This window comes from Myodes glareolus, chromosome 7 (assembly GCF_982192425.1).
Source record: "Myodes glareolus chromosome 7, mMyoGla1.1, whole genome shotgun sequence".
In the NCBI taxonomy this organism is placed as follows: Eukaryota; Metazoa; Chordata; class Mammalia; order Rodentia; family Cricetidae; genus Myodes; species Myodes glareolus.
Window position 1 is genome coordinate 11,401,998 of NC_142032.1, and position 15,547 is coordinate 11,417,544.

The 15,547-nt window shown below is 38.9% G+C and overlaps 1 protein-coding gene across 7 annotated transcripts in view; it reads left to right on the forward strand.

Moving 5' to 3' along the window:
* The window catches only part of Sorcs1 (sortilin related VPS10 domain containing receptor 1), a 515,423-nt gene that overhangs the window by 312,673 nt on the left and 187,203 nt on the right, over positions 1–15,547 (forward strand). For all 7 annotated transcript variants that reach the window (XM_085694085.2, XM_048424037.3, XM_048424036.3 and 4 more), the window contains exon 4: positions 10,706–10,864. In XM_085694085.2, the coding sequence (XP_085550211.2) occupies positions 10,706–10,864 (159 nt within the window). The remainder of the gene's footprint in view (positions 1–10,705; positions 10,865–15,547) is intronic.

Genomic DNA, 15,547 nt, shown 5'->3' on the forward strand with positions numbered 1-15,547 from the left:
CTTAATGGTGAAAGGGTTTGTTTGGCTTATGATTGTTAATACTAATTCATCCTAGCAAGAAAATAACAGTGGCAGGAACTTAGAGAGCTGGTCAGATGGCATCTTTAATCAGGGCCAGAGAGCATGGATGCTAGTGTTCAGCTCACTTTCTCCACTTCACAGTTCAGACTCCCCTGCCTAAGAAACGGTGCTGCCCACAATGAGTAGGCAACCTCCACTGAGAGGCATACAGACAAACCTAATCTGGACTATTCTTTATTAAGACTTCCTTCTCCAGTGATTCTGCATCATGTCAAGTTGATAGTAAAAGTGAATCATCACAAGGAACTAGCCAGAGATTCCCAGAGCAATGTATGACATACATTGTAATAATGCATTAAAACAAGTCCAACTGTGACCTATCTTTTAAATACTCACAGCAGTTCCTAAGTAAAGATTAAGCAATTTTTCAGATGGTAATATCTTTATAGACATATTCTTTCCATCACGACAATGAACCTTGTCCTGAAGACACTTTTGTGTAAGCTTAAAACAGTTGGACTCTTAGCATTTAATTGTACTGCCAATACCCTCATGAAGCATGATTCAGGGGGCTAACTTGACCACCAAATAACTCTGACTATGATTATGGCATGTAGTTCTGAAATTTACCTGCCCAACTGGGATCTTTCTAAATTCTCGGACCACAGAACCCATGAGGTAAACTAAGTGCTTGCTTTAAACCACTGGTCTGAAGTGCCACGTTACAAAACAATGCATTTATACAACAGCCTCTTTCCCTCTTTTAAGATATTCTACACCATTTGTGCTGCTTCTGAAAGATGAAATTAGCCAAAGACACAGACATATCTTTGGTAATGCAATCACAGAATATAACTTCTTCAGATAGCAGTTGTATGTCGTTAGCAGCTGCTTCTCTAAGGAAAAGAGGAGAGGAGAATGGAAAAGCGACAGATACTGCGTGACTATGCTCAGCCACACGGCCATTAAGCACATTCCCTCTTTATTTCCTCTCAACAACAACTTGAGATGATCAAATGCCTGCCATTAAGTAAGTGAAGGGCGAAGGAAAATTTCACATGAACTAGACCTCGTTAGCAGGAGGCTTCTCTTCCTGGATGATCTGCCATTGGCACAACATCCAAGGAGTCCGACTGAGGAACAGCAGAAGGGATTCTCAGCCCACTAATCCCGGGATCCTCTCTGAGAGAAACCCCTGGTGGTCTCCATAGTCTTTTCAGGAAAGCTTTAATAGCCAAATACATTAGCAAAGCCTCATGTGGCTGAAACCTCATTAATCTTCTCCAATACACCCCGGTATATCTGCCACTTTACCACGGTGCATTAATATAAGTAAAACTAAAACACACTCACCACGACATTGCTGCAACCTGAACAAGGGATGAAGAATGTGGGCACATTCTAGTGCCTGATTTTCAGAACTGATTTATCAGTGTGGGCCTTTTCTCTCAGATTCCTGACTTTCAACTTGATATTTACTCAAACTAAAATCGAGCACACACTTGGAGAGTTTTCCAAACATGGTACTGTCCTCACCTGACTCAGTGTTATAAGTATACTGATATCTTTCCATTTCTGCTCTCCCCTCTTCCACCTGCCTTTATCACTTCTACTGGAATAAGGAAATTTCTCATCATTAAGTGAACATCAATCCTAGTAAAGCTTCCAAAGAGTGAAAAAGACAAAGGCTTGTTTCTTCCATCACCGTGGCTCCCTCTGAGAGCAGCTCACATTTGGAAGTGATGCAGCCTGTTGTCGTTGATAGATCTTTGGGGTCTGAACATGGAGCTTACTCTGGGGTTTGGAATGATCATAGAAGTGTGTCCTGATTACATCTGGGAAAAAAAAGGCAATCAGTAATCTTGGAAATTTCAAGGTATTCCCAAGGTATTTAATTGGTTTCTATGGTGACGGTAATAAAAATGTCCACTGAACTTGTACATTTTCCTTTAAAATATTGTGCTTAGATTTTGTAAACTAGATAATATAATTTAACCATTATTCAATACTAATTATTTCCTGGTGGTTTTTTAGACAATAATAGCCATGTCTTCAGCAAAATGAGACTGTGTTCTTCATATGTAAATTACACAAAGGACATATCTTGTAGGAAACCAGTTATACCACAATGATTCTTACCGGCTTTAGCATCTGTTTCTTTAAGAGCTAGAGTCTGGGAATGTATTTCTTTTGTTACCTGTGCTATCATTTGATCAAAGCTTTCTATATTTGTTTATGTTGTTTCTTACCCATTTTCATGAGAAAACATAAAATCATTCATGAGAAGAAAAATGTTTAAAAGACAAGAAGAAAAGAGGCCAGGGTCTTTGTGGGAATCCTGACATGACTGAAGATTGGGTACTGAACTTTATAGTGAGGATCCCTTTTCCTTTCTTTAGGAATGTCTTATTTTGGTGGTAAAACCATGTAATTGTTAACATCTTGTTTCAGAGTGTCCTGTAACCTTGGATACACTTCCTTCTTATCCCCTCTGTGTCTCATTAGGCCATATTATTTCCCCCTTATCCTAACCTCCCCTTTTCTTCCTCCTTCTTGCTCTCTTTTATAGAAGGTCTATCAGAGGTAGTATTAGTTTTAGTACAATTGACTGGAATAATTGTTTTCTGTCGTAGCATGATGCCCCATGAAAAGTTCATACTTAGTAAATATCAACCTTGTAGAAGCAATAGAGGCCCCAAAATATTCAATGAGCTATACATTCAGAGCACCACAGAGACACTTGACAGAGAAAAACTTCAAATCTAGATCTCTGGACCCAAGCCTTCTCACATTAACTGTTACTGTAGTGTACATGGCAGGGTTCCCAATTTTTCAAAATATTAATATTCTTTCCTAAAACCACCTTTTTTTCCTCTCTCAGTAAGTAGGGCATACATCCATGGTGATTCGTGACAGAATCAGATGTAGTACTGGCTTTTCTTGACAACAAACCTATGGTACATGCACGGTCAGTCCTGCTGATTACCCTGGCTGCATATGTTCAGGCAACCCCCTAGTAGAGGGCCAGCATAGTCCTCAGCAGTGGGAGCAGACGCTCATGGAGACATACTCTTCTAGAATGAGGATGCTGCTAGTGTAAGGGAGAGGACTGCTTAACAGTTATCTCACAGGACCCAACTTTGGGTGTCCTATATCATTCTCCTCTTTGAATTGTCTTCCCAGGAGTGTAACCCAAATCTTTTCATTTATGGTGAACTCATATATCTCTTGTGTGTGCTAGAAGTTACACTATTGAGCATTTCTAGAAAGAATTCTCATTATTGTTATGGGTAATGATAATGGGAAGGTTTTCCCATGAACAATAAAGACATGAGAAGGACTATGTGTGCCGCTTAAAATTCCTTTTTTTTCTAAAAATTTCAAATTTCATTAAAAAGGGAAAAGTGATGAAATGAACCCACAGAATTAACTTGGGAATATAATGGCAAAGTTTTCCGGCAGTTTCTCAGGTCCCAAGTAGATGGCCTATTACAAAAATGATGTCTTCGTCTCTTAGCATTAAATTGCACTGTTTTGTTTCAACAAAGATGGTGCATTATGCAAGCTTCACTGGGCTGAAAGAAAAAAATGTAGGACGAGTGACTGTATTGCTGCTGTATTACCGCAGACTCTCCTCTACCAAAGCACATGTGGTTGAGATTTTCTTCATTTAATCACCTTCTTCCCCTTCTTTCTCTATTACTTCAGCTTCAGTGACTTTTCTTTCCTTGGTCCTTCTGGGATCTGGCGTAACGTTCACTAATATTGTCCTACAAAGAGCTGTCAATTGATGAACACTCATTGTCCTCACCCTCAGCTATAGAGGAGGATGGTGCTGATCCCACACTGGGAATAGGCAGTTTTTCCACCCACATTGGTCAGCAAATTACTTCCTTGCTCTGATTACATTTTGCTTAATTCGTTTTTAATTTCCAGGCCAGAGGCTTGCAACTGAATTCTTGTTTCATTTGTAGAGAAAAAAATTTGTGCTTGAACAAAACAGAGTGTCTATTGATTGTTTTTTTTTTTTACCACTTTGTCATTTTCAGGGTCATTATGAAATTCATTTGTTATACACCTGTGCTGTGGCCATCGGAGCTGAGTCTTGAGAGAAGCAAGAATGATATTCCCCAGAAGTAACTGTATTCCCACTGCTTGGGTCTAACCTATAAATGACAAACAGCAGACAAAGGAACAAATAATTCATGCATAACACATTAACTGAATGCTGTTTACATTAAGATCAAGGAAATGATGGAAAAATATATACCCAGAAGTAGTGATATTCCCCTTCCTAGCCCAGCTTTGTCTAAGCTGGTGAATGGTCAAATTACAAAGCAACATGCCTAGGAGAAGATTGTAAAACTAAATAATAGTAACATTTCCATGGCAACCGAGACCACCGTAGATGCCTGGAAGGATCATAAATTTGTCTGCCAAGTTTTGAAAATTGTGTCATGGGGCCATATGGTGACTCTAGAACAAATCAAAGAGTGAAGATGCATTTAAATTTATGACAGCTTTTGTATTTCAGTGCGTATGCTTTTGGACAAGCACATGCCAGGGCACACATATGGTATTCAGAGAACATCAATTGTCTTCTTTCACTCAGGGATCGCATTCATGTAGTCAGGCTTAATGGCAAGCACCTTTACCTGATGAGCAATCTTGCTGGGTCACATTCAATTTTTGACTACCCTAGGCTGTCAGAAGTAATACTACCAACAGAAGAGGAAAGTGATGTATTTGAAATCTATAAATTGTATTTCATGTCCATTTGTCACCTCTAGGAAAAGCAAATAAAGTTTCTTACCCCTTCTGAAGTAGATGATGAATGACTGCTCATAGCTGGATTGCAGGAGCTGGCGTTGCTGTTATTGACTTCCTACGGCAAACAATTCATCCACGGATGCAGTCAGTACCATGTCTGCACACCCCACAAGGCCTAGGTAAACGGGTGCTAATCACCCCGAGTCCATCTGAACAGAAGATAATTCTTCCCGTTCAGAGCAATCCCTTCCTGTTGTCTACCCTGCTGCTGTCCATACAGAGCTGCAGAGACTGTGAGAGACCTGAAATCCCGATGCTGCAGGAACGCCTGGGTTATGTTCAGTGAAAGGCACAAATTAAATGATTCATCCATTCATTTGTAAATTCATCAGTGTGCTCACAAAAGTATATGAACCTACTACGTAATAACATTTCACTCAGGTAGAGTCCCTTCCCCAGAGAGCTACTATTGAGAGTGTGAAAAAGATAGGATTCATGACTTTTGAAAAGTTCTTCTGAAAGCCTATTTACCTCATTAGCCAGAATGGAGATTAAACATACCTCTCCTTTGAAGACACATGTGGAACCATAAGAGGGTAGAGAGCCATCTTGACCTAGTTGAAAACAAGAAGCATGTAACGTGTAAAGAAATGCAGTCTATGGGAAAGATGGCTCTGTGGAAAGATTGCTTGCTGCATGGGCATAAGGATATGAGTTCAGACTCCTGGACCTTGTCTTAAAAGCTGCAGTCAGCAACGTGTACCTGTAGTGACAGCATGGGACGGTGATGGGATGAGCGTCCCCGGAGACTGCAGCCCAGCCAGCCTGACCTAATTGACAACTTCAGGATCAATGTAAAAACTGCCTCAAAAAATAGAGAACAGTAAATACGCATCATTTTCCTGTGGCTTATACACACACACACACACACACACACACCACAAAATAAATAAATCTAGATAAATAGTTAATTAAACAGATAACAGATAGATGATTAGATAAATATGTAAAAATGAGAAATGTAATCTGATATTTTGGAAAATAGCTCATTGGTTTGAATGTAACCATTTTGAAAATACTGATTTTTGGAACAATTTCTTGAGAAGACATAACTTATTTTGGACCAGCAACACTGCCTATGTCTGAAAACTGAATTATATTCATTATGTATTTTTCTATGTATGTTAAACCTTTTTCTATGTGGATCTTGATTGCTTAATTACTTATTAATTTATTTACTTTTTGTAATTGTAAAAAATAGAAAGAAAAAGCTCAGTTCATTTGAGGTAAAATCCTGAGAGAATTTAAAGCTGAAATAACAAGGTTTCCTTAATCATCTAGCAACTCATTAAGGATGCATGACATTCCAATCACTACACTAAGTACACCCTAATTATTTGAAGGTTGTGATTAAAGTATTAAAATATGTTGCACTGTCTTTGTAGGTCTAAATTTTGCACTTACCTGTATGTTTGACAAAATTGCATAGGTTGTAATTTTAAATAAAAATATGAATACAAATCAACTTTATGATGTAGTTAGTGTATATATATGGATCAGGAAATCAGAGTGATAAATATAGATATTGAGATCGCATTATATTGTTAGGATGATGAAAACAAACTTAGCTAAACAAAGACAGAGCCACACTAACCTGTTTGTTTTGGAGAGATGTGGGCAGAAAGTGTTCTGTGTGGTCCAGACTTGCTAGTTTTACAGGGGATCACCTATACTTCAGACAGTTCCAACATGCAAATTCCCAAGGTTTCAGGGAAATATTGAACAGAAAAGATGGGGTTTTGGAGGGGCAAAAAAATAAGAGCCCCAATATCTCATAGATTTATCTATATGGTAACAAGTATTCATGAATTAAAAATTATTTGAAATAGTTCAGTTTCTTTCTAATGTTACAGGGGGATACGACATAGTTTCATATAGCCTGGTGAATTTAGAGAATATATACATATTAATTTAGTTTTGGTTAACAATAAATAACGATCACATTCATTTGAGAATATTTTGTAGTCTTAATTTAAGTTGTATTTTTTTTAAAAAAATTCCACATTAGGGGAAACAGGCTGTGGTATGATAAGACAGAACATATCCTTGTTAACTGGAAACTAGGAAACAAAAAAGTGAGGGAAACGTCACCTGGCTTTAGACAGCGATGACTGTAAAGCCAGGCCTCTTCATAATATCATGAAAATAACGTTCTGGCAGTAGGATAAGAGGTTGTTGCACTTTACTGTTAATTGTGGTTAGGTACACAAGGCAGTATGAACATTTGATGGTATATTTGTGTTTTAAAATATGACAGCCTTTTTTATGTCCCAATAAATATGAAATCATCTGGAAATATTCCTGTCCATTTAGGAGCAATCTAAGCATCCTCATTTGTAGTGCACAATAGATTTTAATGAAGCCTTGTGAGTTTGTTCTTCGCAAATTACCTGATGGCCCCATGTCAGTCATCAAGTGGGGGAAGTTGTCTGGTGAACATGATGTAGACAAACTCATAACGTCTGTCAGAATTTAGGGACAGTAGGCAGTGGTTCATGCTATGTGACGGACAGCCGACTGCAGTTTTGCATGTTCCCACCTTTCTCCTTTGCCACCAACCAAAGGATTTCTCTGAAAACTTTTGTCTTCTCCAAGAAGAAGAATGTTAAAGAGCTTTGTTCATCCTGAATAACTGAAACAGAATCCGGCAATGTGTCTGTTACGCACAACTTGTACCATGCGTGATGGCATCAAATCACTTTCAAAGGTGACATGAACTATTATTAGGTTTCAAAATGAGTGCCTCCCAATTGAGGAGCCTGTATTTGCCTAAGCATTCTGGCCCTTTATATCATGGTTGAATATTCCTCCCCCCTTCTCTTTGTCTTTTCAATCCTCCATCCTTTCCCCCTTCTTCTTTGGTTCTCTCCTCCCAGCCCCCTCCTTTCCTTCCTTGCCTACTGATAAATCCAGGCTGCAGTGATCCTCCATCACTTACCCATACATTGAGCACATCTCTCATACTGAACCAGGCTTAGAGAATGTGAATCAGTAAGTTGACAGGGAAGAAGTCAATGGGTAGAGTTAAGGCAGGCTGTCTACAAATGTTAGGTGTGCACTTTGATAGAGCCAAGGAGACCTATAGAGAGTTAGAAATGAGGTACTTCATCACATATTCCTAGAGGCAGAAAATGAGAGAAAACAAGCAGCTCTCAAGGCAGCTCATTTATCTTGCTTCTATTGCGGTTATTCAGAATGCTCTGGCCAAGGGTAGGCATCCTAACGAGAGTGCAAAACAAGCACCTGAAGCTATGAGCTTACACAGATTTATAGCCCATGGGTAAAAGATGGAGAAGTAGTCCAGCTATGCATATTTCCAAGACTACAAGATTTCTTTTAACACCATCTTTCCTTCTTTTTTCCCTCCCCTTTTCCTCCTTCCCTTCCCTCCTTCATTCACTTCCTCCATTTCTTCCTCATACCCTCCTTTTCATCCACTCACCCATCCATCCATTCATTCATTTGGCATATATCTGTTGAGTGGATAATATATGGTGAATTTAGTCTAACTGCTATTAATATTCTTTTTTTGAAGACATAATTTATGGCTGTCAAGGAGACTGGCTCCCCATGAAGGTGATTCTTTGTTTGAAGTGTGGTATTAGAACCAGTGTGCAGTTATATCAGTCAGCTATTACTGTGCAACAAGCAGCCTTGCTCACACTCACTGGCTTACACTCTAGCCATTTATTGATCGTACATGAATATGTAAGTTGACTGACGACCAAATGGTTTAGGTGGATGCAAGTGTCGAGTTCTATTGTGCTTGCTCCATTTAGCTCTCATCCTCCTGAACAAGAAGTCTCCCTGAGGCATGTTCTCATCATGTATTAATTCTCTGCCAGAGTCAGAGTCCACTAATAATCTTATTAAACAAAGGAAGTCACTTTTTGTCAACCAAAATTCTGAGGTGGAAATACTGCCTACAAATGATGGCAACCTGAGGTCAGTAATTCACTCTGTCATGGGACGTGGGTTTAATTGTACCCCAGCACAAGGGGTTTGCATCATGATGCAGGCAAAGGGAAAAGCATGCCTAGAACTTACAGCGTACAGAAAGATGCATTGCCTGTTACAGGTTCACAGCACAGGGGATATTTCTGAAGCAATGCTGGGGAGCTGATGCATATCTATAAAGAAACGCATTTGGAGGGTGTGCTGCTGGGGAACACATACTTGTGCAGGCTCAATCAATGGTCATATGTAGGAAATATGGCAAACACATTTTGGGAACCGCTTCGCTCAAGGTCATGTGTAGAAAGTATATGTGTTTATTACAAATTGAAGTGGGCACTCTCAAGAGTGAGAGGTGCAATGGCTAGAGACCGTTGTGCCAACTGGCGCAATTAAGCAGGCTCCATAACTGTTTTCTAAGCTCTATGGAATATACAACTTTCTGAGAGGGCGTTTCTTGTCCAACTGATTGATAGGACCATTTGGATTAACTTTAAAGAGGGAGGGACAATTGTCTTTGCTTTTATCAGAAAGCCTATGGGTAGACAGAAATCTTATGAGTGTTGAAGAACTGTTTAGAATGCTGTGTCTCCATCCAGAGTCAGAGATATGATTCAGGTTCCATTTATTTTTTAAACTAGTTAATTAATTATTTTTTTTAAAAAAAAACATATATTTTCTCATTTTACATACCAGAAAAATTTCAAGAGCCCAGACTTTGATTCAAGGCTCACAGGCTCAAACTAAAAGCAGGATGTACTGTTGGTGTGAAATGGGACATGAAGGCAGAAAAGAAAAGAATTGGGCCCATGCTCTTATGTCTTCCTTTCCTTCACAGAAAGCAATCAGACTGATACTTTTATTTCCCCTGGACAGAGTGTGAATGAGCTACATCATGAGGAAGGGCTAGGATCAAGAGGCTTTGTTTGTCATAGCCAGAACCTGGAAACAACCTAAATGCCCCTTGATCGAAGAATGGATAAGAAAAATGTGGTACATTTATACAATGGAGTAGTACACAACAGAAAAAAATGACAGCTTGAATTTTGCAGGAAAATGGATGGAGCTAGAAAACATTTTTTGAGTGAGGTAACCCAGACACAGAAAGACAATTATCACATGCATTCACTCATAGGTGGTTTTTAAACATAAAGCAAAGAAAGCCAGCCTACAAACCACAATCCCAGAGAATTTAGAAAACAATGTGGACACTAAGAGAGACTTATGTAGATCTAATCTACATGGGAAGTAGAAAGTAGAAAAAGACAAGATCTCCTGAGTAATTTGGGAGCATGAGGACCTTGGGGGAGGATTGAAGTGGGGAGGGGAGAGGCAGGGAGCAGAGCAGAGAAAAATGTAGAGCTCAATAAATATCAATAAAAAATAAAGAAGAAAAAAAAGAAAGAAACGAACTGGGGAGATGGCTCAGCAGGTAAAGGTGCTTAATGCCTAGCCTGATAATCTGGGTTCAGTGTTCAGATCCACATGATAAAACAAAAGAACCAATACCTGAAAACTGTCCTTTGACCTCTCCCTGTGTTTTATAGCTCATGCATGGGTGCACATAAGTAAAAATCAATAAAAAATGCATTTTCCACTAAAAAAGAAAAAGAAAAGAAAAAATAGCTGCAAAAAGAGAAAACAACTTCTAAAAAGTCCTATAAAGGGGAAGAGAGTATGATCATCTGGTTTTAATCTCATTTTCCTCTGTGTTCATCAAATAATACAAATGGTGTTGAATCATTGTCTGAAGTAGGAGAATCAACACTGCGGCGTGCAGGTCCTTGTCTGGCTGAGCCTCTTCTTCTTTCTTGTGTGTCTTGTGTCAGTGTGGTATGGTGCCCAGTTCAGTGCCATGCATTGTAATTTGCAAACTTCTCTTTCTGTTTCTTCCCTGCAGATTATGTTACTCACAGACCCAGAGATTGAGAGCAGTTTATTGATCAGCTCGGATGAAGGGGCGACCTATCAAAAGTACCGGCTGAACTTTTACATCCAGAGTTTGCTTTTCCATCCAAAGCAGGAAGACTGGATCCTGGCATACAGTCAAGACCAAAAGGTGAGCACACTTACTATGCTTGACACAGCAGTGCATATCTACTGGGGAAAAGGCCACTGGTTACCCATCTGGAACTATCATCTCACTGGTAATTTCTTTTTCTCTTTCCCTTCTGTGCAGTAGCCTGAACTTAGTGCATGAGAACATCTCAGGATGCTTGTCACAACTATGCAAATATATGAAAAAACATACAAAAGAAAGTTCAGATATCGAGTGAAATCTTGTAGAGAAACAGCATATAGCTTGGATGCCATGTCAGCCACCTTTCTATCAAATATCTGAACTAATTCACCTAAAATATGACAATATATATTTAGTTCATAGCACTGAAGATTCCAGTTCCTTGGTGAGTGATCTTCACTTTGGGTCTCTAGAAAGTCAGTCTATCACAGTAGGGGCATAGGTCAAACTCTGCTACTCCCTATCAACTAGGGCAAAAACATAAGACTTGGGGTAGTCCAGAATACCACAGATTCCTTGGGAAGTAAGTAACCTGAAGACACCTTGGTTAACCTCACATGCCAAAGTTTCACAAAACCAAGAGAGAAAAGTTTTAACACAACTTGGTTGACCTTCAGCATTGTAACAGATGCTGAAGGATTTAGGAGGCACCAGTTTTCATTGAATTTGAGGTTGTTTTGTGAGTTTAAATCGATGATCATTTTCTTAGTTCAAGACCTATTGCTTTCCCCACAACCTCAAAAAGCAGCTACTTTACTAAGGCTTCAGAATACCATGGGGTGACTTTTAAAGAGTGAGAAAGATGTTTAGAGGTCAGTATCCTCTTAAGGCTTTTACCTTACGGATTTCCTTCACTTGGTGGCAACATGGAAGAAGTCCACTTCTTCTAAATCGTTAGATGAAGTTGTCCTACACATGTGTTCAGTTGCATGTGTATGCCCCATAAATGTTATACTACATCTTAAGTGTTCTCTATTATCTATAGTATGTAGGTACTATATCAATACATGGCTTTTATCATTAAAATACTTAAACAGCAACATAGAGTGTAAGGTAACCAAATCGACCAGGAAATTGTAATGGAAAAGGCGATTATTCATGTAAGTAAATATGAGAGAAACTTGAGTCATAAAAATTCAAATGAAAACAGGTGAGATACTGACATGCTTTTTATCCAATCAATTATTCTACATAATCATTCTGAAAATTCTTTTGAGAGGCATCATGGCTTATATATTACATGTTTTTAAAGAAATGTTGGGTTTCCATTAGTTGGAGGAGATACTAAATGTGTTGGCTAGATTTATTGTCAACACAAACTAGAGTCACCTAGGAAGAAGCAACCTCATTTGGGGGATTGTTAAGCTTACATTGGCCAGTATCTGTGTCTGTGAGAGAGTGTCTTGATTGTTTATTGATGTGGGTGTGTCAATTCCACTGTGGACAGTGTCTTCTCTGAGAAGGGTGAGCCTGATCTCTATAAGATATTTAGCTCAGCATGAGCCAGTGAGTGAGCCAAAATGTAAGCCAGTAGGCATTGCTCCCTATAGATCCTACCTTGACTTCTTTCAAGGATGAATTGTGACCCGAAAATGTAAGCCAAACACATTCATTCTTCCTGAAGTCATATTTTTGACAGAAAGAAAACTGGAACACTGGGGTTTTATTTGTTTGGGCTGGTCTCAATATGTGAGGTTCTCCCTAAAGGCAAAGAAAGGTTGTAAGCAATTTCCCAAGGTCTCTAGTGATGTGGGCATTTTGAAGCAAGCAAAGTAGCATCACAGAATTGGAGTTTTATTCATACTGCCCTACCACCAAATAAAACTCACATTAAGCCTAAAACCAGGACAGGTTTACCATTAGTGTTTTTTCTTCTTGAGTAGCCTGGATACTCTTTCACATAATGTTCAATTTTGCCCCTGGAGTTGAGCTGCCATGTGTTTGGTGTAATTAACATGTGAAGACTGAGCTGGGCTATCTGTCATTTAATCTACTCTTATTGTATTTTATTCAGCTCTAAGTTAATTTTACCCCATGATGCCTAAGGCATAGTGCAGGGCAGATTCACTTGGATAAGTGAAAATTAACACCTTTGCAATTATGCTAGAGGAGATGCCCTGAAATGTAACTCCCGAGGACCCAGTACTTCATGCTCTCTATAATCACTGTGAACAAGTAGATAGCCCCGGAGAGATGAGGGCACCTAGGCAGAGGTCCCAACTCAGCCACTTATAATGAGCAGTATTTGCTCCTCTTTTAAATGAAACATTTTCTTAAATATGTTTGTATCGCTAGTTATTTATTTTTTTTTTTGCAGATCCACTCTCCATGTGATGGAAAAAGTATTAGACTTCGTATCTCTTTTGATTGAAGTGTTGACTTAAAAAAACGACATCAAGCTTTAATTCATGCAGATTAGAAGATTTATAGATATGACTTAATCTAACATTCTCTAAAAAGTCAGGGAACCTACTGATGCACAACCATTGTGGCTTCAAAAATTATATGCACTTAATAACCAAAGTTCAGATGATAAAGGTTTAGTGACCTTTTGGCTTATATCCTCTAGAGGTCATAAGAAATTACTCCAGCAGAGCAAAAATATGACAAACCTGTTGTTAAGGAGCACACTTTTTTCTTTTTAAACAGAGGAAGAAGTATTTCATCAATAAATAATTTTATAAAGTTGGAAAAGTGGCATTTACAGAGTGGAATTTCCATAAGAAATAGAACGTTGGCAAAACTCACTATAATACACTAGGCTTGTGGAAGGTGATCCTAGTGTTCATGGTTTGGTCTAATGGAAAATGTGGCTGTTTGTCTCCCTAGTTTGAAGCCTTTGAAAAGTCGGGTCATGGCTGATATATTCTGAGCCATGGATTCTAGGGTTAAACATAGAAATTTAAAGATGAGTTATGGTTATGTGAAGGTATAGACCAAAGCTTTATGAAGACAGCCTTGATGAATCCTTTGCTTTCAAAGCTTAAAGAATCCTGATCAATCTTTATTCTATATAATGTGAGAAATTCAAAATCATATGATTCAACAAATGATATCATAAGAAAAATTCAGTTGATTTCATGTGTGGACATTGTAGGAACAATAGAAAAAACTTTTGCGTGAAATTTCGTGGGACTCTCACTTTTGATGGTGATATTTTGAAGTGAATGTGTGAATAGAAATAGTCTTTCTACTTTTGTCTCTGGTTTTGCAAGAGAAAATTAAGGATAAATCAGTTATGTGGTGGGACTAGACAACCTGCTGATGTGTGTAGAGAATCGAAAGGATATCTGTGTCTCAGGACTTACATCAAGGTGTGAGGAGTGTGGCATTATCTGGACAGGAAGTGGACTGGCACCATCTGAAAACTCAATGGTACTCTTGGGAGTTAAGTGAAGAGGGACTGTGGCTTACCAGAGAGGGTCAGCAATGCTGGTATCAGAGTTCTGGCAATCATTTCCAAACCTGGAATTTTTAGAACTTATAAGGCACAGCTCTGGGTACCAAGGAGATCTCAGTGTTGGCATTGGTTAGCCAGCATCTGCGAATTTTAGGAAAAAGGAACATTTGTTCTTGTGTATAAGTATTGTTCATCAGTTTTTCTCTGTGACAGCTGCTAGTGCTGCTGTTGCCAAGCTCTCAGCTAAGATCTTAGCCCCAGAGCAAGCTTTCCATCTGCTGGATGCAGTTTCATGTCAAACTCAAGCAAACATAAAGGAACTGAGTCCTATAAAACACTGTGGTGAAGGGCTGGCACCCACACAGCTTGTTTAAGAGCAGCATCCTTGCCCCTCCGTCTTCCCTTACTTCCTATCTTCTTTGTACTTTGGGGCATACTTTTCTTCTAAATGTACAGAGATTTTGTTTTCTCGTTTCTATGACATTGATTCTTTTCTGTCCTTCAAGAAGTGAGACTTTTAAGACCCTGAGAGGAGGATTTGGAGCTGTGGTCTGAAGAATGCCCAAGAGGTCTGAGATGCCTTTTTTGCATCGTACTGAGTACACAAACACCATGTGGAGGCTTTTGATGTGAGCATTAGAAGGCCCTCAAAGACTTCCGTTGACCATATTGTTATTTTCTTTCTGGAACACAGTAGAGATTTACTGACCACCAGTTCAATGGAAATTTTAAACAAATAGCTGCTATTTAACCTTGGAGCAATTTTTATGCCCAAATGTCCTCCTCAGAATTAAGAGGATTACGCTGTTTTCATAGCTTAGGATATTTCTTTTTCTTAGATGGTAAAATCTATTGAGGATATCCAGTATTTCAGTGGTTGTATAGTAGATGTTTTCAAAAATAAACCGATTGGAGAAAAAGAAAATAATGGTTATGAATGGGATTTTATAAGGATTTTTTCTGTACAGGTATGGAGGACCAGAAGTCTTAAGATCTGTCATTTGCAAGCTGGGACACAAAAAAAGCCAGTGGTGTGAAATTGGGTGAGGGTGAGTGTTAGAGAGTATCCTTGTTGTCAATCCTATTCAATTGCAGAAGAATGAGAGCTGGGGGACTGATATCTTGGTACCCTGAGAGATAAGATACTTCATCTCAAATGAGAGCAAAAACAAATTCAAACCCCAGCACCTTCAAATGATGAGATCATCTATATCGCCACTGGGGAAGGCAAATTTCAAACAGAAGATTTTAGGCTAAAACTCTGGTCTCTAGAAGACCCCCCCAAAGTGAGACTCACTCTTTGGTTCCCAATACACCAATTA